Consider the following 12,070-nt stretch of genomic DNA (forward strand, 5'->3'; position numbering starts at 1 on the left):
TTCTATGGAAGTTCACTGCCTTTTTGTTAAAAAGTTTTTCTCTTAAGACAATATTACAGACTAATCTCTAATTCTTATTACTTCCCCTAATTCCTTGCAAAACAGAAGAAAGTACTACCAACCTGGTTATGATCAGGAAAGGGAATAATAGATGCACAGACACCAAGGATCATTGATGGGTGAATCTCACAGTGGGTATATGTGGAACAATAAGCTACTTCTTTCTCCTGTAAATCATCTGGAGTCATTGCAAGCATCACGGTTTCCTCTTCTAGTGTATCAATATATTCTACTACTCCACTGGCCACAAGGTCCTGCCAACTAGAAAAGAATTTACCCAGTTTTCTAGTTCCCTGAAATATTTCTGCACAAAGTCCCTTACTTAATAAAAACTATTCTTGTATTCCTATACGTATTTGTACTGATATGGAATGGATCCTAAAATAAGACACATAATTATTAGCAGTGAAAAAGCTGTGAACAGTACTATAAACTATTATCCCATGACTATTACGAGCTTGTTTTTCTTTGTTTCAAAGACATTATACTTGCAGAGGTGGGGGGCCATGTATATAATACACAGAACAAGGTATTGCTAGTATTTACTTGTGAAGAGGAAATATTAATATCAGAGGCCTTTACATTTTTTACTGTATATGCTGTTCAAATTTTACAATAAAAATATATGCATTTATATAGTACTAAATGTTAAAAAAGTTCATCTTCTTAAGTTTCTTATTCACTGCATTATAATATGCACTGTCTCTTATACACATTATATCTGCATTATATACATTACTTCCTCTTGTTATTATTAGATTTTAACACGTCGCACAGACTTTTATGCTGAAACAAAATACAAGTCCTTCACATGGTCACAACAATTCAGGAGGACACAGAAGCACATGGTGGTGCGTGCCTGAGATGTCAGCACTCAGGAGGCTGAGGCAGGAGGACAGAAAGTTTGAGGTCAGCTTGGGCTACCTAGTGAGCTAAAGGCCAGCCTGGTACATAGCAAGACCCTGTCTTGAAAACTAACTAAATAAATATTTTTTTTTTGAATGAAGAAAAATAAATGTGACTGCTAGCAGCAAAGAAAATATTCTGGAATTAAATCGTGGTGATAGTTGCACAATCCTGTGAATGAACTAAAAAGCATTCAATCATATACTTTTTTAAAATGGTTAATTTTAGAACATGTGAACTCTATCTCAATTCTTTTGAATGCATACATTTTTCTCACTGCATGTTTTTACCTGTAGTTGTTATATTCTCTCTCTTTCAACTGGTCAATATGTCTCTTCTTCAAAAGTAGCTTTTGTTTTTCCACAATCAGCAGTGGCCTACAAATACGGCCCGCATCTGTATAGATCCGAATCTCCCTCTCTCGAATATCTCTGATCATAGAAACCTACAGATACACAATAAACACTCTCGTGAATTTTTATTTTCTCTGTGTCATTACAGCTTATCTAAAAAGAAAACTTGCAGGGCTGGTTGAATGGCTCAAGTGGTAGAGCACCTGCCCAGCAAGCTCAAAGTCCTGAGTTCAAACTTTAATACCAAAAGAAAAAAATAATTAAATAAAACTTATACTAAATTTCAGGATCAACCAATTATCAAATAAAATGGACAAATCTTAATTAGAATTGCTCAATCTATTAAAAACTTAGATATAATTTTTAAATTGTAACAATGAAAAATGTGTAACGGTAATTATAGAGCTGAATAACATTTGGAAATAATATCATGCATATTAATGTAAAATGAAGAAAATATTTTTTCAGCACTACAAATATTAGTATATAGCAATTTCTTATTTTAGCTCTTTACCAATTACATATACTTCACCTGGTAGCCTTTCAATATATATTGCTCTGCCTCGACCATCCTTGCCCAGTCGTAAGGCTCACTCCTCACAGTCACGTACCAGACAAATGGCTTTACAATCTAGCAATCCAGTACAGTAGCTACTAGGCACATGTAACTGATGAGCATCTGACATGTGCACATTTATAGCACATCTGAACTGAGATGTGATGTAAATATAAATTACACAAAGGATTTGAAAGATAATACCAAAACTTTAAAAACAAAGAAGGCAGCCAGGTATTCTGGCACATGCCTATGCTTCCAGCACTTGGGGGACTGAGGCAGGGAGATCGTGACTTCAAGGCCAGGTGAGCTACAGAGCAAGACCCTGTCTTAGAACAACAAAAAAAGTAAAAAAACTCATTAAAAATTTTTATACTGGTAAACTTTAAGTTGTAATATTTTGGATAAATCAGGTCAAATAAAGACAAATAAAATAAAATTACCTTTTTTTTTTTTTTAACTTTTTTAATGTGACTACACTGTGAATTAGATATGTGGCTCAGATCATATTTCTACTGAACAATGCTAGTCTTAGAAAATATCAAGTATTTTAGAGCCAGATGCCGGCGGTTCACATCAGTAATCCTAACTACTTGGAAGACAGAGATTGGAAGGATCAGTTTCAGGCCTGCCCAGGCAAAAAGCAAGACCCCCATCTTCGGTTATTCAACTGGTAGAGCAGCCACTTTACAAGCACAAAGCCCTGAGTTCAAACTCCAGTCCTACCAAAAAAAAAAACATATATATACACATACACACACACACACACACACACACACACACACACACACACATACATAACACGTGTGTGCGTGTGTGTGTGTATGCATGCTGGAGGGGGTGAAATGTGTAGGACATATGAATTATTAGTAACCCTGCAAAATTTGAAGTGCCCATATGTAAAGAAGTCACAAAAGAAACAAACAACTTCCAGTGGACTATTTAGATCTAATATGTAATCTTGAAAGTCAATTAATAAATAAATTGCCAATAAGTTGGAAAATTATTGCTACTGCCAGTAAAGTGGAAAAGGATTGCTATTTCCTCACAGAAAGACTGGATCCTTTTATTGAAGAAACTGGGTTTATTTAAAAATAATTGAGTTTATTTAAAAATAGAAAATATTTGGTCACTCAGTTTAAAAACCATGGTAAATCAGAAAAGTTTGATCAGAAATACTAAGTTCTTCTCTAAAATTAAAGTCAAAAGCCAAGAAGTAGAAAATGTTCCACACAACCAGGCACAGTGATACATGCCTGTAATCCCAGCACTCAGGAGAGGTCAAGGCAGGGGGACAATTAGCTCGAGGTCAGCCTGGGCTGTACAGAAAGATCTTGTGTAAGAAAAGAAGGAAGAGGAAGCAGAGGAAAAGAGGAAGGGGAAAAAAGAAAAGAAAAAGTAAGAAAACAGATCATATTCCTAGCCTATATCCTAGTCTTACAAAGCAATCTGAGAAAAAAAACTACCATGAGTGGCATTCCCAACTTCAAAACAAGACAGCAGGCTGGAGATGTAGCTCAACTGGTAGAGTGCTTGCCTAGCATGCACACAGCCCTGGGTTCAAACCCCAACAAAAGAAAGATTCTTACTTCAGACACAATGATGTCCATCTGACGCCGCAGCTTCCTCAGGGTGTTCATAAGTTGTTCAGGATCTTTATGTATTCCAACCCAGCATCCATTAACAAAAATCTTGGTTGCACTAAAATGAAGATCAAAAGCATTTTATACAAAGCAATTCTAAACTAAGCTATAAGTAAAGATTAACAATAGTTTAAAAAGAAAACTCCAGATATACACACTCAGCAATAGCTGCAGGAGAAATTTCCTCTAAATTTTCCATGCTCCATTCTTCTAAAAATTCCAGAATTGGAGAAGGCTGAGATCCAACTGAAATATACGCCATCAGAGCTAAATTCTTCACAAGTCCTACAGCATGGCCCTAAGGAATAAGACAAGTAGTTACTCACATTGGTTTTATAGCCTACAAAAATTCTTTTCCGTAAACATTTTTCCTTCAATTTGATTTTAACATTTACTCTTACCTTCTATGAAAAAGTTACAATATCTTAGTTCTAAACCACAATGCAGAATTAAATAAAAACCTACATAATTACATAATTACTAGCAGAATTTTATTGTGAAGATATCTAAATCATTACCTCTGGGGTCTCAGCAGGACACACCATTCCCCACAGCGTATTATGCAACTGTCTTGGCTTTGCTAGCTTGCCATCTCTACCAATAGGAGAATTTAAACGACGCAAGTGAGAAAGAGTAGATGCAAAAGTCAGGCGATTTAATACCTACAAAAAAATGGCAAATCTTTGATGTTTGAATAGTTCTGCATCTCACTCTACCACAGAGGCAAAGTCATATTTTTGCTACAATCTACTGAGTATCCCTTCTTTTTCCAGTCTTCTTGGATAACCTTGTTCATCCTCATCATTTAACTGCTTCTTAGTTTAGCAATGCTGACAACTACACGATCCACAGTTCTAGCTTCCCACATAACATTTTGTTTATTGTCTGCCTCCAAACACCTGGATGTTAGTTTTGTTCAGTTGTATTTCAGCACCTACAACAGTATTTTGCATACATTAACTATTCGGTAGGTATTAAGTTATATTCTACCAACTCAAGCCCATAGTAGACATCACTAATCCATCTGAATACTTTTTGCCAGGCTGAGGCCTTTGACTCTAACATATGCAAATATCCATTATGAATACTTACAGGATAATACCTAGAAATAAGGTTAATATTTAGAGAGGAAAAAAAAGGCAGGTAATTCAAGCTTGATGTACCTATTAGTAAGTCTCCATCTTCCCCTAGCCCTAAATCTCTCCTCATGGTTTACAGCATCACCCTTCCCTTGATCTCCCAACCTGAAAATTTAAGGATCACTTCTGTTTCTGAATCCCTCCTTCCACACATCGATAAACATATCCTGTCAATTCTATCTTCGAATGTTCTAACAAATCTAGCCTCTCCCTTCCCAATGTCATAGCAGTACCTTGGATCAGCCTCTTACCTCATATCTATATACTTCTATTACCTCCTGAGTCCCTGCCTTGTTCCCTCCTCCAAGCTACTCTTCTAAATTGCCAGATTATTATTAAATCATGTCACTCACATATTCAAAAAATATTAAAACAGTTCTCCACTGGCTTCAGAAAATTATGACATTAAAGCCCTGCTCAGGCAGGCATAGCTCACACCTATAATCCCAGCTACTTGGAAGATAAAGAAAGAAGAACTGTGGTTCACAGCCAACCTGTACTGAGATCCTGTCTCAAAGAACAAGCCAGGGTGGTACATGCCTATAATCTAAGCTATGTGAGAGGTACAGGTAGGAGGATCATGGTCCAAGCCAGCACAAGGCAAAAAGCACAGACTCTATCTGAAAAATAACTAAAAAAAAAAGAAGCTCACACCTCCGTAATCCCCATTACTCAGGGGGCAGAGATCAGGAGGATCATACCTTGAAGCCAACTGTGAGCAAACAGGTCACAAGACCCTATCTTAAAAATACCCAACATAAAAACAGGGCTGGCAGAGTAGCTCAAGTGGTAGAGTGTCTGATTAGCAAGTGGGAGGCCCTGAGTTCAAACCCCCCCCAAAAAAGAGAAAAAAAGGAAAAAAGAAAGCAAAAAGGGCTGCAGGCATGGTACAAGTGGTAGAGTACTTGCCTAAACAAGTGTAAGGCCCTGAGTCCAAACCCAGCACTGCAAAATAACAACTAAGTAAACAAATAAATAGAGAGCTCCGCTCAATGAAATCCCAAACACCTTTCCCGATCAGTCTTTCAATGCTCCTGAACTCCACTGACAATGCATTTGCCCTCTCACCACACCCTGGACCAAGGTATTGCTACAGAATGGAATGCACTTCTCCACTGTTGTACCAGATAAATTGTTACCGTCTTGATAGAAGCCACCTGACCCACCTGCAGGAAGAACTGTTCTCCTTTCTGTACTCTGAAGTTTCCCATCATTCAACTAATCAATCACCAAGTCTTACAATTCCTAAACAGTTCTCAGATTTGACTCCACTCTCCACCTCTATGAAACCGCACTAGTAGCTGGGTGCTGGTGGCTCACATCCCTAATCCCAGGAGACTTGAGACTGGGAGGATGGCAGTTCAAGGCCAGCCTGGGCAAACAGTTTATGAAACCTTATCTCCAAAATGAACTGGAATGTGTGGCACTGGTGGAATAGTGGTGAGCACAGCTGCCTTCCAAAATGGACTGCAGCGGTAACTCAAGCGGTAGATCAAAGTGCAAAGCCCTGAGCTCAAAACCCTAGTCCCACCAAAAAAAATAAATAAATAAAAACAACAATTAAAATGCCTAGTGACACATTTTTTTAAAAAGCTTTTTCCCATTACAGCATCTGAGAGCAGGCACGTAACACTGAGAAATCAATGTCAGAAGAGCTGTATTTTCCAGGTAACAAAGGGCATGACTATGCTCTGAGCTAGCTTCTAGAATGGAGCTTTCAAACCAGGTGTGGTGGCACATGCCTGTAATCCCAGACACAGGAGGCTGAAGCAGGAGGAACACAAGTTTGAGACAGCTTAGGCTACATTACAATTTGTCCACACCAAATTTCCTTCACTAACACAGACTACTTCACAGCTGAAGCAGCTACTGTAATTAGTGATCTTCAGTTTCCAAAATGCAAGCCAAAAACTTAAGTCTCTCTTAATAATGCTAACAGCTAAAGTAAGAGAAATTTCATTTTCATAATTCAAAAGCCTCAAGTGATTCTGTTTGACCAAGGAAACAAAAGCAATGTCACTTACATTCAGTAAAAATCTCTATTAGCCCTGTAACAATTTTCCTATGAAACCTGAGGTCACAGTTGACACTCTTACCTGAGATACTCCAGCTCTGGCTTGATGAGCTTTCTTTTGGTCACCCCAGTTTCCAGTAGCTAAAGAATATTTTAGGCCATCAGATATAATCCTTGTTTTAATGGCCAACTCCAAGTTAAAGTCCTTTCCTCGATCAATGAACTTCTGGGCATAGATTCGCACTTCTTTCAGCAAATTCTTAAACATACTTCAAATAAAATGGCATTATTTTAAATGTGTAAAGGTCTACAAAATGCATTCTCAACAGGTATAATATTGTCCAAAAGGGGGCAGAAATGCTTGCGGCAGTATTACTACTCTTTTTATGTATAAAACACAGACATATAGTACATATACACATGTGCCAGAGGAAGCAATTAGGAAATAGCGTCAAAAGAGGCTCCTTAGAAAGGCAATACCAAAAAAAAAGTCAAAAGATTACACATACACATTAACAAAAAGTGTGCAAAACACTGTTAACATTAATAACACTGTTAACATTAATTACCCTTGTATTATCCATGTATTTTGTGTCTTAAAATAACTTTTTCTGATAAGAGTTTTACAAATTCATTGTAGAAAATGTGAAAAATACGGAAACATCGAGAATAAAATAAGCCAGGCTCCGGTGGCTCATGCCTGCAATCCTAGCTACTCAGGAGGCAGAGATCAGGAAGATCATGGTTTGAAGCCAACTCGAGCAAATAGTTCTGCAAGACCCTATCTCAAAAAACTCTTCACAAAAAATAGGACAAGTGGAATGGCTGTAGGTGAAGGACCTGAGTTCAAGCCCCAGTACAGCAAAAAAAAAAAAAAAAAGAGTAAAATTTAAAAATCACATGTGATACCAACACTGTGAAACAATCACTGCTAATATGTTCATAGCTTTCCCTCTACCATATATGTGCATTATAAAATACAAAAGCAGAACTAATAAAAATTTAAATATTGCCACTTAAAAAAATCAAGGGAGGTCAGTGCTAGAGTGTGTGCTTTGTATGTACAAGACCCTGGCTTTTGATCTCTAGCACTGCAGAAAAAGAAAAAGAAAGGAAAGATGGGGAGAAAGAAGGAAGAAAGGAAGGAACAAAGGAAGGAGGGAAGGAAAGACGGATGGAGGGCAGCCAAGGTAACATACCAGCTTTCTTAAACATCTTATAAAGCCACCAGTAGAATAAAGAAAACATGAACAACCCTGCACCTGGGAGGCTAAGGAAGAAGGTCCATGAGTTCGAGGTCACCCTATACTATACAGCAAGATCCTGTCTCAAACAAAGGCTGGAAATGAAGCTGTCATAGAGCACTTGCCTAGCATGAAGAAGATGCTGGGTTCAATCCTCAGCACCACCGCTCCAAAAAAAAACAGCAAAAACATAAAGTAGTAAGTTGTGCTGACAAACAACATTCCTAGACATGACCAGAACTAAATCTGCCAAAGTGGTAAAGAGAATGAAGCACCTTTAGAGGTTCCCAATATGTGTTCCAAGACAACTTACCTGTCCATGTGATCTACAATGAAATCTCATGCTAGGCTCAGTGGCTCGGGCCTATAATCCCAGCTACTTGGGTGGCTGAAGAGGGAGGATTTACCGAGGGCAATTTATAGAGCTCCTCCCCCCAGTGTCCAAATGACTAAACAAATAAAGTAAGCAAGCGAATCTCCTTACTTCAACAATGTCATTCTGCAATTCCTTACCCTCTAAATAAAAATGCAAGTAGTGGCCCAGCAAGATCCAATCTTTTATTTCCATAGTGATCTCTGTCATCTAGTTCTCTTCTTCCCAAAGCTGCTAGAAGTAGTCTATGAACCATATACCTTAAAAAAAAGAAAAGAAAAAATATATAAATATACAATGCTTTCCCTTTTGTGTGTGTCTGTGTGTATGTTTGCGTGTGTATCAAAAACAACAGTTGACCTTCTCAGCGTTCAGAAAAACTACATCTTGGCAAAGAACTTCAAACAATAAAATTTAACATACCCCAAGAAATAGGCCTTTTTGGTCTCACAAAAATCACTGACACCAACATGAGGGAGCATTTCTTTCTGTAAGACTTCCTTTGCATATTTAATTCTTTTCTCTTTAGTAACACCAGGCTTTGCCCCTCTTGAACCAATGAAATTTAATGCAACGTTCTGTTCTTGGATGACAAAAGCTTCATCAAGAGAAGGTTTAACCTATCAAATAATTTATACAAAAATTGTTTTCAAATTCACATTCTCAGCTTAAAATAAGCCAGTTGTCCATTTATCAACATGCCAAAAATCCGTATGAACCTAATCAAGTACACGAATATAAAAAAAAAAGAACAAGAAATCACAAAACCTTAGAACTAGAAGACACCGCTAGGATCTAGAGATCTCTCACAAATCCACTCATCAATACAGGAAATTTTACTTTCTAGAAAATTACAAATAATTCCACCATAAAAAGCTGTGCTTCTTTTTGTTTTGCCTTGGGTTTTTTTCTTTTCCCACACTGAGGTTTTAAACTCAGGGCTTGCTAGGCAGGCACTCTCACCACTTGAGCCACTCTAAGAGCCTTTCCTTTCTGTTTTTTGCATTTGGATGACCAATGACAAAATAAAGTTCATTCTAGATATCTCAAAAATATTTAGAGAAGCTTTGCGGTCCAATCAAAACCTACCAAGGTACAAATGAATAAGTGTGCCAGACTGTTTCCAGTCTTGGTATAAGAAATTTTTAACCAATAAATAAAATCACTCAATATTTTTTAAAGACTATCTTCAACCACATTGTTAGAGACCTGCATTCCGTCCGTATCTGCCATTATGTATGGCCTCTGAGAAGTAAATAGTTTCCTCACTACAGAAGGGCTGGATAAAGTAATTTCTAAATTCCATTCCAGTAGTAATATTCTAAATTTCCTATTGTATACAATTGTGAGCATGAGAAATTAGGGGTAACAATGAGTAACTCTGACATCTTCAAGTACTCTTTAATTGTGTCACATACACTGAAATGTCTTTCTTGCTTTTGACTTTCTATGTCTTCTTAACATAACACTGATCAATAGGGTTAAACGTCGAAATCCTAATTGTGAAACCAAAGATCAGGAAAAGGCCACATAACCAGTCAAAGTAAAGCCATGAAGTGATCTTTTTTAGAGGAAACTACCACTAGTATTATAAAATTGTTTTGTTAAGATTAATACAGATTGGTACATTTTGATTTGACCCAAGAAGCACCAATAGATCTCAAGTCTTTGTTTTAGAAGCCTAAATAAAAACATTAAAAAAAAAAAAAAAAGATTAATATGAATTGGAGAAAAGGAGTAACAGTGGTAAAATACTTTTAGAAGCCAGGCACCAGTGGCTCACACCTGTAATCCTAGCTACTCAGGAGGATCAGAGTTTGAAGCCAGCCCTGGGCAAATAGCTCACAAGCCCCTATCTCGAAAAATACTCAACCAAAAAAGGGCTGGTAGAGTGCCTGCCTCGCAAGCAAAAGGCCCTGAGTTCAAACCCCAGCACCACCAAAAATTAATTAAAATAAATAAATAATACACTAAGACTGGTGGTCTCACTTGGTAGACTGTTTGCCTAGCATGCCTGAGAACCTAGATTCAATCCCAGCATTATAAAAATAAAAATACTAATATGTGGGCATACAGATCAGTGTTGGAATACTTGCCCCACATGCACGAGGTCCTGGGTTCAATTCCCAGTACCATAAATGATGATGATGATGAAAAGGCCCATGACTATTGGCAAAATCTCAAAGCAAAATCTAACCAGAATTCATTTTTCTCACATAACCACATCAATAAATACTCTTAATAATTAAAATGTAGTCTACTTTCTAATATGGAAAACATTTAGCCTGCATTTTATACCATCTTAATGATACTGGAGAATTCAGGCCAACTTTAAGAATAGCATACACCAGCCAGGTTCAGTGGCCCATGTCTGTAATCCTAGCTATGGGAGGCTGAGATTGGGAGGATCATGGTTCAAGGCCAGCCCAGGCAAACAGTTCTTGAGACTCCATCCCCAAGAAAAACCACAGCAAAATGGACTAGAGTTATGGTTCAAGTGCTAGAGCACCTATTTTGCGAGTGTGAAGCACTGAGTTTGAGCCCTAGTCCAACCGAAAAAATAGTAATAATACTGTACTTAATTAAATGCCCTAATTTTAGTAACTGTACTATGATTATGGAAGTGAATGTTCTAGTTCTTAGGATATATACACTGAAGTATTTAGAAGTAAAGAGCATGACATATAACTTACACTCAAACAGTCCAGGAAAAAAGTAAGGTAGACAGAAAAAGTAAATAAATGTGTCAAAGAACTGAACCTGGGGGAAGCACATACAAGACTTCTCTGTACTATTCTTGCAACTATTCTAAAAGTTTAGAATTCTTTCAAAATAAAAAGTTGAAGGAAAAAAAATGCTGAGATGTGGCTCAAGTGGTAAAGCACCCGCCTAATGAGCGCAAGGCCCTGAGTTCAAAACTCCTTTTCCCCTTTTACTAAATTGCACCAGGCTGGTATGTTTTTACAAGTTTCCTTACTACTATTTCTTCATGCTGCTGCCACGGAACCCTGTCTGCCTCTAGTTTTCATGTCTATTTTACAAAAATTGTCAGGAAGAGAGGCCCAAGCAGGGCTAAAGGCTTTCACTAAGCAGTAAGTGGCAGAGATTTGTGATAGCTAAATTGATCATCAGAGCAGTTCTCTGCTATTTTTGAAGTTTTAGCAAAAACTTACTTTAGTATAGCAGGATAAAGTACAGAGAATGGGGGAAAGAAAAACAATCCCTACTCCTCACACAGAAATGGGAGTAGAAAGCCAGGTGCTGGTGGCTCAGACCTGTAATCCTAGCTAATCAGGAGGCAGAGATCAGGAGGATTGAGATTTAAAGCTAGCCCGGGCAAACAGTTCTTGAGACCGTACTTCAAAAAAAAACCATCACCAAAAAAATAAATAAATAAGGCTGCTGGAATGCAGGTCAAGGCCCTGAGTTCAAACCCCAGTACCACAAAGAAAAAAAGAAATGTGAGTAAAAGACTTCTATGTTTTAAGGTTAGCAATAATCAGCATCTCTAAATTTCTGTAAAACAAGATGCATACATTTTGCTTTCACATTACCATTTCCATCATCTCTGGATCTTCAAAATCATAAATAATATGTTCTAAGATATCTCTATCAGACACAAAACCTAATGCTCTGAACACAATAATGATGGGAACTTCTTGCTTGATATATGGTAGAGTTGCCACAATGCGCTGACCAATAGCACTCTTTTTTGCACCCTGGAAAAATAAAATATCATTAGAACATGAGTATACAAGAGTTCAGAAGAATTAAAAAAATGC

The 12,070-nt window shown here is 37.4% G+C and overlaps 1 protein-coding gene across 2 annotated transcripts in view; it reads right to left on the reverse strand.

Annotated features, from left to right (window-relative positions):
• The window catches only part of Polr2b (RNA polymerase II subunit B), a 41,167-nt gene that overhangs the window by 14,631 nt on the left and 14,466 nt on the right, over nucleotides 1–12,070 (reverse strand). Inside the window, exons 7-15 of one of the 2 annotated variants that reach the window (XM_020171811.2) lie at nucleotides 11,843–12,007; nucleotides 8,712–8,908; nucleotides 8,429–8,548; nucleotides 6,754–6,940; nucleotides 4,037–4,180; nucleotides 3,677–3,816; nucleotides 3,465–3,576; nucleotides 1,257–1,411; nucleotides 123–321 (exon numbers count right to left, since the gene is read on the reverse strand). In XM_020171811.2, coding sequence (XP_020027400.1) covers nucleotides 123–321; nucleotides 1,257–1,411; nucleotides 3,465–3,576; nucleotides 3,677–3,816; nucleotides 4,037–4,180; nucleotides 6,754–6,940; nucleotides 8,429–8,548; nucleotides 8,712–8,908; nucleotides 11,843–12,007 — 1,419 coding nt within the window. The remainder of the gene's footprint in view (nucleotides 1–122; nucleotides 322–1,256; nucleotides 1,412–3,464; nucleotides 3,577–3,676; nucleotides 3,817–4,036; nucleotides 4,181–6,753; nucleotides 6,941–8,428; nucleotides 8,549–8,711; nucleotides 8,909–11,842; nucleotides 12,008–12,070) is intronic. The other variant, XM_074042166.1, reaches the window with a different exon arrangement.

Source organism: Castor canadensis, chromosome 9, assembly GCF_047511655.1.
Source record: "Castor canadensis chromosome 9, mCasCan1.hap1v2, whole genome shotgun sequence".
NCBI classification, from domain to species: domain Eukaryota; kingdom Metazoa; phylum Chordata; class Mammalia; order Rodentia; family Castoridae; genus Castor; species Castor canadensis.